Here is a 17,894-nt window from a genome sequence, read left to right as displayed (position 1 = left end):
AGCCCTCTAGCCGTGTAACCAAAGGAATATCGTGGAAGCTAACCAAACTCTGTCACGATGACATATTTTTCGAATGATTGGCACCCCTGCTTCGTCCCCCATCCTCTTCATTGTTGCTGTTTAGTACCATTTAGTACCCGGTGTGTTTGCGTTTTTCGTTGTTTCACGCGTACAAAGTTTCGCGGCGACAAGTTTAAGTAGTTTCACGGAAAAGTGTCGACAGATACTATTTCTGTGAACGAAGGAGGCAGAGGGGGTAGCAGGCGGAGAAGATGGAAAATTTGGAGGAGGTGTTGCAGGCGCTCGACGAGTTTCAGAAAATGCGTCCGAGCGAGATACCTCGAGAACTGGAAGACTATCTGTGTTGGGTCGCGAAAACCGGCGATCCTGTTTACCAATGGTCGTTGATCAAAACGCTTTTCAGAGAGAAACTGACGCGCGTAATGACCGATTTCTACGAAAGTTGCCCAACTCTCGAACTCGCGCCTTGTCCAAACGTCGAGCATTTCAATTACGACACTATGAAGAGCAATCTTTTAGAGCGTTTGGAGTCATTCGCGAACGCACCATTCACCGTTCAACGTATTTGCGAACTATTGACATCGCCCCGTAAAGAATACAATAGGGTGGACAAATTTATGCGCGCTATAGAGAAGAACATCTTGGTTGTTTCTACCAGAGAACCAGGACCGATAGCCAGAAGGAACGAGAACGGGGACAGCATGGTCAACGGATCCGTAGACGAAGATACTTCCGTAACGCAACCTCCTCAAGATGTAGAAATGGAATACTGGGAAAAGGACTGTCCTTCTACCGTTACAATTAGCGTACACACAGTTGAAAATGAAACACCTTTATTACACACTGTCATACCTACCACTACCGTAGTAAAGAATATATTTAGTACAGAAGAAACTTCTCACGAAAAAGTTGAAGTGACTTCCCCTAAGGTGGATATCGTGGGATCTAATTTTATACCGACTACCTCAGAGTTTTCTGGTGTTTCAAATCCGACATCTCAACCACAAACTCAAGACTTGCAGATAGGTCCCACCATACAAAACTTGTCGACCATAGTTCCTGAGGCTTCCGGGATTGTAGGTGATGTTCCGGAAGCTATAATGAACGAGGACACCAGTTCTCAGCCTAGTTTAGATCTGGAGAACGAAGAAGGAGACTCTACCGACTCCACACGGAAATTGCAAACTACCTTCCAGACAAAAGACTTTGGCTCGAATGAAAATAAGTCTTCGAAATTTTATGTAGATAATTCTAAGGTTAACGAAAAGGCAGAAGTAGGAGCAATACCAGTTCACGTACAAGAAGGACCAACTAAAGCTAATGATGTATCGGGCGAATCGGACATTGACTCTAAAGTATTGTTAGAGAACAAAGAATCCGATAATCCAGTGGTTGAAAATCCTATAAATACTTCTACTGAAAATCTGGAGGATAGAACAAAGTTAGGTACAGAGGTAGAAAATATGCAAATAATTAACGAGACATCCGCTACGAATACAGAGGAGAAAGAAGCTCTGCCTCTAGATAACGATAGTATAGGAAATACGTCTTTAACGAATACCGTGGACACGTCTACGGATACTCTGCTTTTATCTTCTGGTAATGCAAGTTTGGAAAATACCGTGTCCGCAAATGTATCCGCAAATATGTCTTTGGATGTAGAAGATTCGAAAGATCAAAGTATAAAAACAGAGTTAATAGAAGATCAAAAACCTATAGTAGAAGAACCATGTTCTAAAGATGACGCGACGGAAAATTTCAGTCATAATCAAGAAAAAGACGGTTTGACGATAATGGAAGCGACAGAAGACGAGACCAGAGTAATAAAGTCTGTAATACCTGATTCGATTCCTACCGTCGAAGAACCAGAAGATGCGGAAGATGTCAACGCGAAACCAGAAACTACTACTCCGTTCGTTGAAATATCAGATAATTCCGTAAATCAAATTCCTACAGTCGTGTGTCAGCCAGATTGCGAAAATAAAATGTCCGATAGTAACGATATAACGGAATTGCAAGGTAATAATGTAGTCGCTGCTGCGCCGAAAGTCGAAGATAACGACATGGTAACGGAAACCGTCACAAATAGAAAGGATCAAAATGCGGTAGAATTAATGGATGTAGACGACGAAGAAACGTTATCGGTATTCCAGCAAGAAGACGAACCAATGGAACAAGAAACAGCGCATATATCTGAAAGTTAATAATGTGTAAGAAAGTCCTATTACTTTAAACGCTTGATTTTTATTTTAACAAGATGCAAAAAAATATGCAGCAAAAAAACAAACATCTCTATTTAAGAAAATTCTCTATATAATTCGAATACGATTTGTACGAGTTTCCCTAAGCGATTCAACATATAAGACACTTAAAAAAATACCGTAATATTTGCAGAGAATTCTATAATCGTGTATCATTTACCGTTTCATTGACTTTGTAATTGCAATTAAATCAGGTAAATTTTTGTATTTACTTGTACAGAGACTTGTTCAAATGAATTTCTAAGCTCTTGTAGAAAACAGAACACTGCCTATTCCCCGAACGTTATACTACTAACGACCAGTTTTGACTATGATATGAGTTATAACTCAAATCAGTTTGTAAAAAGTTACGCCACGGATTTATACAAAGGAAGTTTCTATTTAGGGTATGGTTGGGCTTGCGACTGGAACGTATGAAATTCTAATGCGGCTCCTTACAAATACGATGTGTGATAGCTATGTAAACAAAGAAGCATTTTAAACATGCATCCTGTTGTAATTAAATTACTTTTAATTGGCAAGTATAGCTAATTGTGAGTACGACCTCAGACTTGGATCGCGTTTTATATTCAACTTGCCGATATTAAAATGGTTACGAAATAATTATCGAATTATTCGACTATTTAAGAGATTCGTCAATTTTGAAAACTTAACACTTGTTTGGCAAAAATTTTCACAAAGACAACAGAAAACTATAAATTTACCATTTATATCGAGCATAGACGGGATCAAAGCATAGATTCTGATTTATGATTTGTAATTTAATCGATGAACGAATGTTTTTGTTACGCGTATTCCCGATATTGAGAATGAATAACATAACAAGGATAAAAAGTTTCGGTTTTGTTTTCTAATTAGAGAATCAAATGCTACTGCTTTATTTATACCTTGCTATGTTTTCTGGTAGAGAAATAACAGTTGAATACTTATTGGATGACGAAGGTATCATAATGCCCTTTCTTTCTCACAAAGGAAAATGTATTAAACAAGCTCGTGTAATGATGTGAAAATCCGCTATTTAATTCAAACAATTCGCTTCTTACCATGTGATCGAATATACTTTTATGCAGACACGAGTCTAGTGGTAGATTACCCAGATGTAATTGTAGTAATGGGATATTAATTTAAAGACAACATAGATCGACGATATAAGATACATTGATAACTTAAAATAGCAGTGTACATTATTTTATAGGAAAATACATTAAAAATTATTACCAAAGTGGAATTATTTATAATACCTGCCTTACACCTTATCGTTAGATCGGTGAAAAATATATATACATGTACATGTACGTATATGTATGTGTGTGTATAGCTTTGTGGTTTTCGTATCGAATCACAACATGTATACGTGCTATATGTGCCCCACAAATTATTTTATTACAATGAATGAGAACACTGAATGTATTTCATTCTAAATTCCGAATTTATCTGTTATCAACGACTAACGTATTTCCTGGTGGTGAGAAAAGGATAACAGAATAATAAAGTTAGCGATTATAAAAGTTATTTAAACGTACACTTTTATAGTACTACTTAAAGATTTCTTAAGAACCGACATGTGGTATCGAGGAATTATTAATAACTAAAGCATGATAGATTACAGAATAACATATTGTATTTCTGAGATTAAATTAATAAATTTATTAATTATTTATTACAATTTTTATGTGATTTTCAATGACCTTTGTACATTGGTTTTATTTAGTTACTGCTGGGTATTTTTTTTACATTGCTTATTTTAAAATCGTTAAAAAGATATAAGAATTACCTTTCACTTTACTAATATATACAAATACACGCCGATAAACTTGTAACTATCAAACTTTGTTGTTTTTGTGACATATTACAATTCGAAATTTATCCAAAAGTTTGATGTTGAACTAATTTATAAAAGTAACCATTGCTTATATCCATAAGTTCTTTGTACGTTCCAGTTTCTGCTACTTGTCCTTGATTTAAAACTATAATTTTATCAGCATTTTTTATTGTACTGAGTCTGTGAGCTATGGTTACTACCGTTCGTCCTTTAATAGCTTTTTCTATAGCTTCCTGTACAAGATATTCGCTTTCTGCATCTAACGCACTCGTTGCCTCGTCCAGAATTAAGATTTTTGGTTCCTAGACACAAATGATTTTAAAATGTTATTATTTTATGTACGATTATTATTCCACGAATATTTTTACCTTTATCAGCGCCCTAGCAATAGCGACTCTTTGTTTTTGTCCACCGCTGAGAGTAATGCCTCTTTCTCCAACCACTGTGTCCAAACCATCCGGCATATTTTTTGTAAATTCCAAAATGTGCGCACGTCTCGCGACGTCTTCTACATCGTATTTCGTTGAATCGTCAACTCCATACAATATATTTTCTCTTATTGTACCGCTAAAGAGTATTGGCTCCTGAGATACAACGCTGATCTGTGATTTGACCCATGTAGGATCAAGAGATCTGAGATTATGATTGTCTAAAAGTATAGATCCTGAATGGGGATCGTAAAATCTCAACAATAGCGAAGCTACCGTAGATTTTCCAGAACCCGATGAACCGACGATAGAAACTACCGTGCATTTCGGAATCTTTAGACTGAAATTTTTCAAAACCCATATACTTTCTCTTGTAGGGTAAGCAAAACTAACATTTTGAAATTCAATATCACCTGACAGTTCTTTTTCCAGGATTTTGCCACCTTCAATGGGTATTGCTGGCTGTCTTTCGACCAATTCAATTAAACGTGCATTCGCACCTAACGCTTTGTTTAATTCGCTATAAAACGAGGATAGTCCGTTTAAAGAAATTCCCACGTATGCAGCATACATTAAAAATGCGCTTAAGCTTCCAATTGTAATAGACGAGGTAGAAATCATAACTCCACCATAATACAAAACAGAGAGAATAATCACATTTCCTGAGAATCCAGTTAATCCAAAAAATATTCCTCTGTACAAACTTTCCTTATAGCAGACTTTGAGCACATCTTCTAATTGTGAATTATAATAGTTCACTTCACTTGGCTCTTTTGCAAAAGCTTTTACTGTCCTCACGTTACAGATTTTTTCTTCAGCTGTTGTATTCAGTACTGCTAAGCTGTTTTGTATGTCCATAGAAATTTTCTTTAGATGGCGGCCATAAATTACGGCTAAACCGGCAATTGGCGGTACAACGCCTAGACCGAGTATTGCTAATTTTGGCGAAGCATAGAACATCATCGATACTCCGGCAATGCTCATAACAGCAGAACGTAACCCATCCGACACGTTATTAGTTAACGCAGAACTAACAAGTTGTGTGTCTCCTAAAATTAATAAGGTAATAGTACATTGAAATAACCAGTGTATATATGTTTTTAAAAATAAAAATATTACCTGATAGTCTACCAACAAGCTCTCCTGTACTACATTTATCAAACATTGCTACTTCTTGCCGCAGAACAGCGGAGTATAATTGTTTTCTCAAGGACTGAGTGATTCGATGTCCAGTAGTAGTCATCAAATAAACTCTGAAGAAGTTACATAGACCCCCAAAGACGAACACTCCGAATAAAATAATGCATAATCGATTGAGATTTTCTGTTATGTTTTCTTTGCTGCTTGTGTAAATAATATCAATCAGGTTTCCTAAACAAAACGGTACTGCCATTGTGACAGCAGATGAACCCAATAAGAAAGTAACGGCACCGAACAATCTCCATTTTTCGGGTGCCGCTAGCATAATCAGATTTTTAAATTCTGATGGTTTTTTCGTTTTTGTTGCAGGCCGTATGGTAGGGCTTAAAACTTGCTTTTTCAATGTATTGCTTCCACAGTACCTTAACGCTGAAAATACACATGGTTTCCCGTTGATCCTGATCGATGGTGTTAAACACGTGTAAAATAACTGCTTGCTATTAATCGCTGGTCTATGGTGTATATGGTGTTCTAATTTTTGCAGAATGATACTTTTCGTCGGTAACCTTCGGAGGAGTATCATTTTCTAACGCTAGCATGAACAAAGTAATTCACAAAACGAAAAGTCATCAGGGCGATAGTATTTCATAATCAACAACATGAAGAGGTTGGAACAACCTTAAAAGTGAAAATAAATATAATGATGTCTTTCCATTGGAAACAGTGTGTAAATATTTTCGTGCATATCGATACAATCAAACAATGATTATTTCTTTGTCATTCATCTTGATTTTGTAGTAAAATCATTTTTAATTGAGTGCGAAGGAATTGTAAATATGAATGGGAGTATTCAGCTTCTGAATTTCAGAAAGATCATCGCTCACTAAGCCGCTCTGTGAGCGGATTTTTTTCTACCAGTGGCGCCATCAGCGGCAAAACTCCCAAGTTTATAGTAAAAATAGTTCCTACCTTTTCTACAAGATGGCGCCACCGATATATTTTAATCAATTATTATTTATTTTTTATAAATGCATACTTAACACGATTCTTTGTTTTATAATATTGCATTATATCAGTTAATATGTTAAGTTTATCATTTTTATAACTAGTTATTTAATGCAGCAGTAATTATCGACTTCTTTTGTTGGTGACGCCATCTAGCACAAACGGTGAGAAATATTCTTCACTACAAACTTAGGCGTTTTCCCAGTGATGGCGTCACAGGTACAAAAAACCGCTCATAAAGCGGCTCAGTGAGCGGTGACTTTTCTGCATGCTCCCACTGTACTATCGTCGCGACCATAATCGCTTCAAATAAACGAATCAAAGCAGAGAATCTAAGAGAATCACTAAAACTGAACAGTTGCGCAACTGTCGTCTCTGCTGAATGCACTTAATGATGAGGTTATAAACTTTAAATCAACATTCGAAGGACTCATCTTAGTTTTTTTGTATTTACTCCAAATCGTCAGAATCAATGACAACGGATTAATTCGGACGTTTGTGTGTGCATTTACACAGGCACACACGCACACCCAGAACAGGACACGAACTCGTTTGACCTGTAAATAGCGAATGTATCAAAACATGGAGAGTCTATGTGACAGACATCGATTCATAATAATGTAACTGAAAGCACATCGAAGCTATATTCTGTAAAAAAACTAAAACAGTAATGACAATCGTGAAAATGTTGTATTATAGTACGAAGTTCGTGTAATGTCAAATAGGTATGTGAAAATTTATGCCAATTTTGTCTCCCCTAACCTTTCTCTGCATTCATGAGTTCCATTCTGTTTAGATGTTACAAAAGAAATCTTTACAACTGTAAAATTGACTCTGTGGTGAATTCTTCAAAATGTCGAGCATACTTGTGCAGCAGTTTGTCCAAAGACTTAAATCTAGAAATGAAGAGGTACGTAACAAAGCTGCGAGAGACCTGTGCCTATACGTTAAGACAGAGCTGCGGGAAGCATCGCAGGAAGAAATTACAGCTTTTATGGATGAATTTAATCACCATATATTTGAAATGGTATCTGGATCAGATGTAAGCGAGAAAAAGGGAGGAATATTAGCCATAGTATGCCTTATCGGAGCTGATGTAGGCAACATTAACACCCGGACTATAAGATTTGCGAATTACTTAAGGAATTTATTACCCTCGAACGATGTGGGTGTTATGGAACTAGCTGCTAAAACTGTTGGAAAGTTAGCGCTAGTTTCGGGGACTTATACTGCAGAATATGTAGAGTTCGAGGTGAAGCGTGCCTTTGAATGGCTCGGCGGAGATAGGCACGAGGGTAAGAGACATGCCGCTGTTCTTGTTTTAAAAGAACTCGCAGTGTCCATGCCAACATATTTTTTTCAACAAGTAACACCATTCTTTGAACTTATATTTAATGCGATACGTGATTCAAAGTCTGTGATAAGAGAAGGTGCTGTAGAAGCATTACGGGCTGCTTTAGTTGTTACCGCGCAGAGAGAAACGGCAAAACAAATGCACAAGTCCCAATGGTACAAACAGTGCTATGATGAAATCGTAGCAGGTTTCGAGGAAGTTAATACGAGAGAAAGAGGAGTTAACAGAGACGACAGAATACATGGTTCATTGTTAATATTAAACGAATTACTTAGATGTAGTAATGTTCAATGGGAAAGGAATTACGAAGCTTTAATGGAACGATTAAATTGTTCGTCGCAACAGAACGAGAACGACATACTGTCGTTAATGCCACGATTAAAAACGACGATAGTATCCAAATGGTCTAGCTCTTCTCAAAATTCTTCTAATTCTCATCAAACATTGTATCCAACGCACGAATCTGCAGTTTGCCGTTGTTTGATGCAAGAGAGATTAGACGATATCTACAACGACGTAATGAATCAGAGAATGTCTAGAAATCCACACATCCAGCATGCTCTCATGATGTTATTACCAAGACTTGCAGCCTTCAATAAAGAAAAATTCACAAAAGATCACTTAAGAGAATCATTGGCATACCTTTTGATGACGTTACGTAGTAGGGAAAAGGATAGGTATGCCGCATTTACTACAATTGGATTTATAGCAGTTGCAGTAGAGGATTCGATTAATCCATATCTTCCCAAAATCATGGAAATGATTAAAAGTTTACTACCATCTAAAGAAACATCTACCAAGAAACGCAGTATTTCCTTGGAACCTGCAGTATTTGTTTGTATAACTCTACTGGGACATGCGGTAAAACATGTTATAACCGCGGATGTGAGAGATATATTAGAATCTATGTTAACAACTGGATTAAGTCCGATTCTTACAACTTCTCTTAGAGAATTAGCTCATAGCGTTCCAATGTTGAAACCAGATATATCTCAAGGACTTTTAAGAATGTTATCTCAAGTTTTGATGCAAAAGCCTTTAAGACACCCTGGCGCACCATGGACGGCAACCAGTCCAATTTCTGCACCACCTACAGAGGTGGACATTCCATCCACGGTTCTAGCATTGAAGACCCTTGGAACATTTAATTTCGATGGTAATCCGCTTCTGCAATTTGTAAAACGGTGTGCAGATCATTTCCTTACGTTCGAACAGGCAGAGGTTCGGTTAGAAGCTGTAAGAACGTGTTCGAGATTATTACGATTGGCATTGAATCAACCAGGACGCACTGTAACTAATACCGTCTCCACCGTTTTGGGCAAATTGGTTGTCGTAGGTATCACAGACACAGATCCCGATGTGAGACTTTGGGTTTTAGCTTCCTTGGACGACTCTTTTGATATTCATCTAGCGCAAGCAGAAAACCTTTCCGCGTTATTCATCGCGATGAACGACGAAATGTTTGAAATAAGAGAATTAGCGATTCGCACAATTGGACGATTGAGTACGATGAATCCAGCTTATGTGATGCCTTCTCTGCGTAAAACGCTCATACAATTTTTAATGGAACTGGAACATTCGGGTATGGGTCGCAACAAAGAGCAAGCTGCTCGTATGTTGGATCACTTGGTCGTAAGCGCACCGAGACTCATAAGGCCGTACATGGAACCGATCTTGAAAGTTCTCGTTCCAAAGCTAAAGGAACACGAATCGAATCCTGGTGTCATTTTAGCCATACTGCGTGCTATCGGGGATCTAGCAGAAGTTAACGGTGCTGAAATGCAACAATGGATGCCCGAACTTTTATCTATACTGCTCGAAATGCTGGTCGATGCCAGTTCTCCGGAGAAAAGAGGAGTTGCTTTATGGGTTCTCGGACAACTAGTCGGGAGTACGGGACACGTTGTAAAGCCGTACATGCAATATCCTTCGTTACTAGACGTATTGATAAATTTTTTGAAAACAGAACAACAACCTATTATTCGGAGGGAAACTATAAGAGTGCTTGGATTGTTAGGTGCTTTAGACCCTTACAAACATAAGATGAATCTTGGTCAAATAGATTCGCAGCTGGATACTCTCACATCTATGGCTGATACGAAGAGCGATACCGAAAATACCCAAGACTTGACAACTAGCGAGATGTTAGTGAACATGTCTTCGTCTACTTTAGAAGAATATTATCCAGCGATAGCCATAGCAACGCTTATGAGGATCATTCGCGATCCAACGTTATCGCAACATCATACCATGGTAGTTCAAGCGGTAACTTTTATATTTAAAAGTTTAGGAATTAAATGCGTGCCATACATTTCTCAAGTGATGCCAAGTTTCCTCAATGTAGTACGTATGGCTGATGTTACTTTTCGCGAATATCTGTTTCAACAGCTGGCTATCCTTATCGCCATTGTGAAGCAGCATATCAGAAATTATTTGGACGATATATTCAATTTGATCAAAGAATTTTGGACCGTGAACAGTCCATTACAAAATACCCTGATACTTTTAGTCGAACACATCGCTGTCGCACTGGGTGCAGAATTTAAAATTTATTTACCACAATTAATGCCGCAAATATTAAGAGTCCTAACGCACGACACAAGTAAGGATAGATCAGTGACTGTGAAACTTCTTCAAGCGCTTCAGAAATTTGGGAATAACTTGGACAATTATCTTCATCTCGTGCTACCACCAATTGTGAAATTATTTCATGCCACGGATTGTCCTATAGCAGTCAATAAAGTGGCTTTAGAAACTGTTGATCATCTGGCTGATACGCTAGACTTCACAGATTTTGCATCCAGAATCGTACATCCTTTGGTGCGAACTCTAGATCAATGTCCAGAGTTACGTAGCACAGCAATGGACACGTTATGCGCGCTAATAATTCAACTAGGGAAAAAGTATCAGATCTTTATTTCGTTAGTACAAAAAATTATGACGAAACATAAGATTATTAATGCGCGTTACGACGTTCTAATCGATAAAATTTTGACAGAAACTACCGTGGCTGATGGGGAAGATTTCTTATTAATGAGACACCGGCATTCAAGAAATAAAAATCGTGATATGCCTGTAACGTCGTCGGACACAACTACGATTAAAAGATTGCACGTGTCTGCTTCGAATCTTCAAAAAGCATGGACAGCGACGAGGAGAGTTTCAAAGGATGATTGGCTGGAATGGCTGAGGAGTTTGTCGATTGGTTTACTCAAGGAATCACCGTCGCCAGCGTTAAGATCTTGCTGGGCCCTTGCACAGACTTATTCCCAGTTACCTAGAGATTTATTCAACGCAGCGTTCGTTTCTTGCTGGACCGAGCTGAATGATACATACAAAGCGGAACTTATACAAACTTTGCAACAAGCGCTGATGGTTCCTGACCTTCCAGAGATAACTCAGACAATTTTAAACCTAGCAGAGTTTATGGAACATTGCGACAAGGGACCGTTGCCGTTGGACAATAAGATATTAGGCGAACGAGCAATGCACTGCAGAGCTTACGCGAAAGCTCTCCATTATAAAGAAGATGAATTTCATAAAAGCAGGAATAGTAACGTCTTCGAATCTTTGATTTCTATTAACAACAAACTTCAGCAAAAAGAAGCTGCCGAAGGTCTGTTAGAGTACGTTATGAATCAGAACAATCAACAAGATCTAAAAGTGCAAGTTCGGTGGTATGAGAAACTGCATAATTGGGATAAAGCGTTGCAACTGTACAGAGAAAGATTGGAAAGTGATCCCAACGATGTGGAATCTACTCTGGGCGAGATGCGTTGCTTGGAAGCGCTTGGGGAATGGGGACAGTTACACGATGTCGCCACCAAACAGTGGTCAGATCAAAGCGTTGAAACAAAACAAAGAATGTCTAGAATGGCAGCAGCTGCGGCATGGGGTTTAAGTCAATGGGAAAGCATGGAAAAATACGTCTCGTTAATACCGAAAGATACACAGGACGGTGCCTTCTATCGAGCTGTTTTGGCAATTCACGATGAACAGTACAATGTTGCTCATCAGCTCATCGACAGTGCTAGAGATTTGCTGGACACAGAATTAACCGCTATGGCGGGTGAAAGTTATCAGAGAGCTTACAATGCCATGGTAGAGGTTCAAAAGCTGGCAGAATTAGAAGAAGTGATACAATTTAAGCTGGTCCCAGAAAGAAGATCGACTATTAAATCTATGTGGTGGGAGAGGCTTCAGGGTGGGCAAAGAATAGTCGAAGATTGGCAAAAGATCATACAGGTCCATACATTAGTGGTTTCACCTCAGGACGATATGTACACGTGGCTGAAGTATGCGAGTCTCTGCAGAAAGAACGGTAGCTTGATGTTATGTCACAAAACGTTAGTTATGTTACTTGGATCGGATCCATCGTTGACTCCTGATCAACCTTTATCAACCACTCATCCACAAGTAACGTTTGCTTACTGCAAACATATGTGGGTCGCCAATAAACGGGAAGAGGCATATAGTCAACTCCAAAAATTTGTACAAACATCTTTGCAACCAACTACTGTATCAGCGGTGAATCAGGAAGATGAGAAACAACAAGAAGCAAGGAAAAGGTTGCTAGCCAGGTGTTATCTGAAGCTTGGAGAATGGTTAGAAGCCCTGCAGGGTATAAACGAACATTCTATACCAGCAGTGTTATCTTATTATGCCGCAGCTACGGAACACGATCCAACTTGGTACAAAGCATGGCACGCCTTCGCGTATACTAACTTTGAAACTGTTTTATTTTATAAGCACCAGCAGGGCGATTCGAACGTCGAATGTACTTCAGGCAATGGAACGCGTAGCAATCTCTCTAGTTCGCAATATATATCCAAATTCACTGTGCCAGCAGTAGAAGGATTTTTTAGGTCCATTAATCTGTCTCACGGTAATTCGTTGCAAGATACTCTTCGTTTACTAACATTGTGGTTCGATTATGGTCAATGGCCAGAAGTGTATGAGGCTATCGTCGAAGGCATCCGATTGATCGAAATTAATACTTGGCTGCAAGTGATTCCTCAACTTATAGCAAGGATAGATACGCCTAGAGCTTTGGTTGGTCGATGTATTCATCATCTCTTAATAGATATTGGAAAAACGCATCCCCAGGCTTTAGTGTACCCTTTGACCGTGGCATCGAAGAGTGCTAGCCATGCTAGGAAAACGGCTGCGAACAAAATCCTTAAGAGTATGTGCGAACACAGCCCAACTCTGGTACAACAAGCAATGATGGCCAGCGATGAATTGATCAGAGTCGCGATTCTTTGGCACGAACTCTGGCATGAAGGACTAGAAGAAGCCAGTAGATTGTACTTTGGAGAAAGAAATGTCCAAGGAATGTTTGATACATTGGAACCTCTACACGCTATGCTAGAAAGAGGTCCGCAAACTTTGAAAGAAACATCGTTCAACCAAGCTTATGGGAGAGATTTAATGGAAGCACAAGAATGGTGTCATAGATACAAACAATCGTGTAACGTCCGAGATTTAAATCAAGCCTGGGATTTATATTATCATGTCTTTAGAAGGATATCGCGGCAGTTGCCACAGTTGACTAGTTTAGAACTTCAATACGTCAGCCCAAAGTTACTCCTTTGCAGGGATTTGGAACTAGCTGTACCAGGAAGTTACAGTCCTGGACAGCCAATAGTTAGAATAGCGAGTATACATAGTTCTATGCAAGTAATAACGAGTAAACAACGACCACGAAAATTGTGTATAAAAGGTCAGCGATCTGTTGCAAATACTAAATATCTTAATATTGAAGATATAATTTCTGATGTTTTACATTTGCAGGTAGTAATGGTAAAGATTACATGTTCCTCTTGAAAGGACACGAAGATCTCAGACAAGATGAACGTGTAATGCAATTATTTGGTCTAGTCAACACTCTTCTATTGCACGATCCAGATACGTTTAGAAGAAATCTTACTATTCAAGTAAGTGTAGTAGAGAATGTTAGATTTGCAGTACTTTTGCAACGTAAAACGTATTTTAACGAATAAATTTTATATTCAGAGATACGCTGTAATTCCATTGTCTACAAATAGTGGTTTGATCGGTTGGGTCCCGCATTGTGATACATTGCACACATTAATTAGAGATTATAGAGAAAAGAAGAAAATATTACTCAACATAGAACATAAGATTATGTTACGAGTAAGTATCCGATATAACTTACACGATAAAATTTCATTTGATTGTGCGATTTAACTAAATAATTTTATTTTCAGATGGCACCAGGTTACGACCACCTTATGCTTATGCAAAAGGTTGAAGTATTTGAACACGCAGTCGAGCATACGCATGGTGACGATTTGTCACGGCTTCTTTGGTTAAAGTCACCGTCAAGCGAAGTGTGGTTTGATCGTAGGACGAACTATACGCGTTCCCTTGCCGTAATGTCTATGGTAGGGTACATTCTGGGCCTTGGAGATCGGCATCCATCAAATTTGATGTTGGACCGTTTAAGCGGAAAAATACTACACATTGACTTCGGGGACTGCTTTGAAGTGGCTATGACTCGTGAGAAATTCCCAGAAAAAATACCATTCCGGTTAACTCGAATGTTGATCAACGCGATGGAAGTAACAGGAATCGAGGGCACGTACAGAAGAACTTGCGAATCGGTAATGTCGGTGTTGCACCGTAACAAAGACAGTTTAATGGCGGTGTTGGAGGCATTCGTTTACGATCCTCTTTTGAACTGGAGATTAATGGACAATGCCACGCCAAAAAGTAAAAGATCCGATGCTCAAGGGATGAGTGCCAGCAGTAATCAAGAGCATAGCGATACATTGGATTCTCTTACCGCCACATTACCAAAGAAAGGAGTACCATGTAGCATAGAAAATGGAGGTAAATTTATTCATAGTTATTTCGATGAAGTTTCACGTCGGTCAGAAAATCAAAACAAAGTCAAATTTTCCTTTAAGCAGGTGACACTAATCAACCGGAAGCATTGAATAAAAAAGCTCTTGCTATCATAACAAGAGTAAGGGACAAGCTAACCGGACGTGATTTCTCTCACGAGGAATCGCTGAGCGTTCAACGTCAGGTTGACCTTCTAATTCAGCAAGCTACTAATAATGAAAACTTATGCCAATGTTATATTGGATGGTAACTCATTTTTCTTTCATATTTGTTAACTTAAGAAAAATAAACAAAGTTACTTCATTCTTTAATGACATCATATTTAATTGCAGGTGTCCTTTCTGGTAAACCGAACTTTTCCATGAAGATTTTGAACGTGTACGAACTATATGCAATCTTGTTCCTGTCTTTGCATTTTTATTGCTAAGAAATAATTATATCCAATATCACAATATTCTAGCACTATTGTACATATATAAACTGTATTATTATATTGATTGTATATAAACTCGTGTTACTTTTGCTTTTCGGGCATAATGTATAGTAGAAAACAACGCAATTTAGAAACTGCATGATAATCAATTACAGTCATAGGTTAGTTTTTCTTTACGCGGACACGAAAAAACTGCTCAGGAAAATAAAAATACTGTAACGATAATTTTCTGTTCGGAATTGTCTCTGTATTTATTAAAACTTGTATAAAAACTGACAATTCAATTATTAGGATTATACAAATGATACACTGACATTATTATAGTTAAGTTTGTATAATGTAACACTAACTGTATTCCAATATTGAAGATAACAATTTTGTAGCAAAAAAAAAACAAATCAGTATTAATTCAATATTGCATTGGATTAAAGTTTTTTTTAGAAACTAATTGTAAAAATTAGTCCCCATTTCTGGTAAATATTCAGTGCAGAATTTCATGATTACCCAGACCAAAGGCACGAGGTAGCAGATTGCTTGCTGTAGTTCGTAATGCATTTTTCATTTCAGGATCAGACAAATAAACTGGTATATCGCCAAACTCTACTATAGCTTGTCTGCAGAAACCGCAAGGCGTAACAAAACTATCCTTTAATTTATCAGCTACAACAGCCAATGCTTTGAATTGTTTTTTTCCATCAGACACTGCTTTCACAATAGCTACTCTTTCGGCGCAAGTACCAACAGGATAGGATGCATTCTCTACATTACATCCTGCAGAAATGGTCCCATCAACGCAAAGTACTGCAGCTCCAACTTTGAATTTACTATAAGGTGAATAAGAGAATTTACGAACTGCAGCACTCTCTTTTATCAGCTCCTGAATACCTGGTTCTACAAAATATTTATGAACAGTTAGAGCTATTCCAAGATTAATAAATCTATGAAATTATGTTAAAAAAAAAATTATGAGAATAGAGTAATAGTGTTTCACGATGATTTGTTAAAGTGTGTACTGTAATTTTTTCAGTTAAAATGAAATAATTATTCCAGTAGTACTAAAATATCCTATAATTTGTGATTGTAAATTATGTTTAATGCAATAGTTATAATTTAAATGTTTGTTGGTACATGGTTTTAGTACAAATATGACATGTATACACGACATACATTTGTGCGAACGTTATTAACACAAATGATGACGTTGATTGCTGAATACAAGTACACTTGTAATTGATTACTCGTCGAATGGACGCCATTCACGCATAAATCATAGATAGCGGTAGTTTAGGGAAAAGTAATAAAAACTAGTATGAATTAGAAAATCGAATGTCCATTCATAAAAAAGAAAAGAAAAAACATCAAGTTATGTCATCAACTGAGTGCCTATGTGAAGGCTGGTGTCAGAAATCATGTCAGACAATGGCACTGTGATAATCGACGTGGCAATGACAGCTTAGTTATGTATACATACTACATTACGTTTACCTAAGTTTGTGAAATTTACAATTTCTTCGTTACTCATCCTCGATATAAATTGTTAAACGATTGTGTTTTATATGTAGCTTGGCTAGACTACGACTAGTTAAACTCGCAAACGTAAGAATCAACGCATATACTCTCAAGTACTAGTAATAAATCTTATCAAATATTGTTAATCTGGAATTATAACATCAGTACCGTCAATGATTAACCTACGTTTATTATACGTACTGCTACATTTTTTAAATTAAAGGGTGAAAGAGCAAACAAATTGATCGATACAAATGGTTTGTCATTTCTATAATTTTGATAAAAAAATTGGGGTTAAAATATCATAAAGATTGAATTAATTTAAATAATATTGGAATATCGTGTCGGTAAAGTACCATGATCGACTAAAAACAAATACCGTATTACCTTCTGCTTGATTATTTAAAAAAAAAAGTATCTAAAAATCGTTGAAAGTAGATATAAATAAAGGAACTAAAGGAGAAGAGTTCGATATACGCAGAGTCAATAAAACTACATATTACTTTGCAAAGACAAAATTTTAATTTTAATTTTAAATTTTATTTGCTACGATTTTTTATTTGAATTTTGCCACCAATTTCAGGGTAGTTCATGAGCTACACTCACAGGTGGCGCTGAAACTCTTGTACTATATTTTACCATTGGCTTCTCCTCTTCCCTATATTCTTTGCTCCCAGTATGTGGTTCACATCCATAAAGAAATGATCCCTGTAAAGTTAAACAACTTGTTCCCGACTATCTATATACTTTTAAAATAAAATATAATTTTTCGTGGTCAAACAATTCTGCGAACACCAAAGTCTCGTGCGCGATTTCGTCGAATAATCCCCTGGTTAAATGGTACGCGACTGGACGCGACTTACATGTAATTTCGTCAAGGTAGTTATCGTTATCGATGCAAGAGAGCGTTCCGATGCGTGTTAGTTGCTCAGCTGTTTTGAAGAATCGACGCAGCCTGGCAGCGATCAGTGATGATCAGTGATTGTCCGTAACGCGGCGTGGAATCGCTGCTTTCACGTCCAAACGCAAACAGATGTGGAGTGACTGTCCA

At 37.6% G+C, this 17,894-nt stretch overlaps 4 protein-coding genes across 6 annotated transcripts; 2 read left to right on the top strand and 2 right to left on the bottom strand.

Moving 5' to 3' along the window:
• Window positions 1-84: 84 nt before the first annotated feature.
• Window positions 85-2,415, top strand: LOC128886929 (serine/threonine-protein phosphatase 4 regulatory subunit 2). Its single transcript, XM_054142209.1, has one exon. The coding sequence runs from the start codon at window positions 273-275 to the stop codon at window positions 2,223-2,225; it is 1,953 nt and encodes a 650-aa protein (XP_053998184.1). The 5' UTR covers window positions 85-272; the 3' UTR covers window positions 2,226-2,415.
• Window positions 2,416-3,885: 1,470 nt separating this feature from the next.
• LOC128886928 (ATP-binding cassette sub-family B member 10, mitochondrial) lies at window positions 3,886-6,498 on the bottom strand. The gene is made up of 3 exons (XM_054142208.1): window positions 5,652-6,498; window positions 4,473-5,581; window positions 3,886-4,406 (listed from the first exon to the last, which is right to left on the bottom strand). The coding sequence occupies exons 1-3, from the start codon at window positions 6,253-6,255 to the stop codon at window positions 4,146-4,148; spliced, it is 1,974 nt and encodes a 657-aa protein (XP_053998183.1). The 5' UTR covers window positions 6,256-6,498; the 3' UTR covers window positions 3,886-4,145.
• Window positions 6,499-6,795: 297 nt separating this feature from the next.
• LOC128886925 (serine/threonine-protein kinase mTOR) lies at window positions 6,796-15,747 on the top strand. Of its 2 annotated transcripts, none has more exons than XM_054142204.1 (7): window positions 6,796-7,402; window positions 7,474-13,753; window positions 13,825-13,967; window positions 14,047-14,187; window positions 14,262-14,886; window positions 14,967-15,147; window positions 15,234-15,747. In XM_054142204.1, exons 2-7 carry the CDS (start codon window positions 7,531-7,533, stop codon window positions 15,247-15,249), a joined length of 7,329 nt encoding a protein of 2,442 aa, XP_053998179.1. In that variant the 5' UTR covers window positions 6,796-7,402; window positions 7,474-7,530; the 3' UTR covers window positions 15,250-15,747. The 2 variants fall into 2 exon arrangements, with proteins under 2 accessions (XP_053998179.1, XP_053998178.1); XM_054142203.1 differs by having other exon boundaries at window positions 14,964-15,147.
• On the bottom strand, window positions 15,560-17,847 carry LOC128886935 (cytidine deaminase-like). Of its 2 annotated transcripts, XM_054142218.1 has the most exons (4): window positions 17,707-17,847; window positions 17,450-17,551; window positions 16,820-16,990; window positions 15,560-16,225 (listed from the first exon to the last, which is right to left on the bottom strand). In XM_054142218.1, the coding sequence occupies exons 3-4, from the start codon at window positions 16,854-16,856 to the stop codon at window positions 15,816-15,818; spliced, it is 447 nt and encodes a 148-aa protein (XP_053998193.1). In that variant the 5' UTR covers window positions 16,857-16,990; window positions 17,450-17,551; window positions 17,707-17,847; the 3' UTR covers window positions 15,560-15,815. The 2 variants fall into 2 exon arrangements, with proteins under 2 accessions (XP_053998193.1, XP_053998192.1); XM_054142217.1 differs by lacking the exon at window positions 17,707-17,847 and having other exon boundaries at window positions 17,483-17,621.
• Between the last annotated feature and the right edge of the window lie 47 nt (window positions 17,848-17,894).

The sequence above is a fragment of the Hylaeus anthracinus genome, unplaced genomic scaffold, assembly GCF_026225885.1.
Source record: "Hylaeus anthracinus isolate JK02 unplaced genomic scaffold, UHH_iyHylAnth1.0_haploid 11985, whole genome shotgun sequence".
NCBI classification, from domain to species: Eukaryota; Metazoa; Arthropoda; class Insecta; order Hymenoptera; family Colletidae; genus Hylaeus; species Hylaeus anthracinus.
Note: the sequence above shows the minus strand (reverse complement) of the source record. Positions and strands in the feature narration are given on the sequence as shown.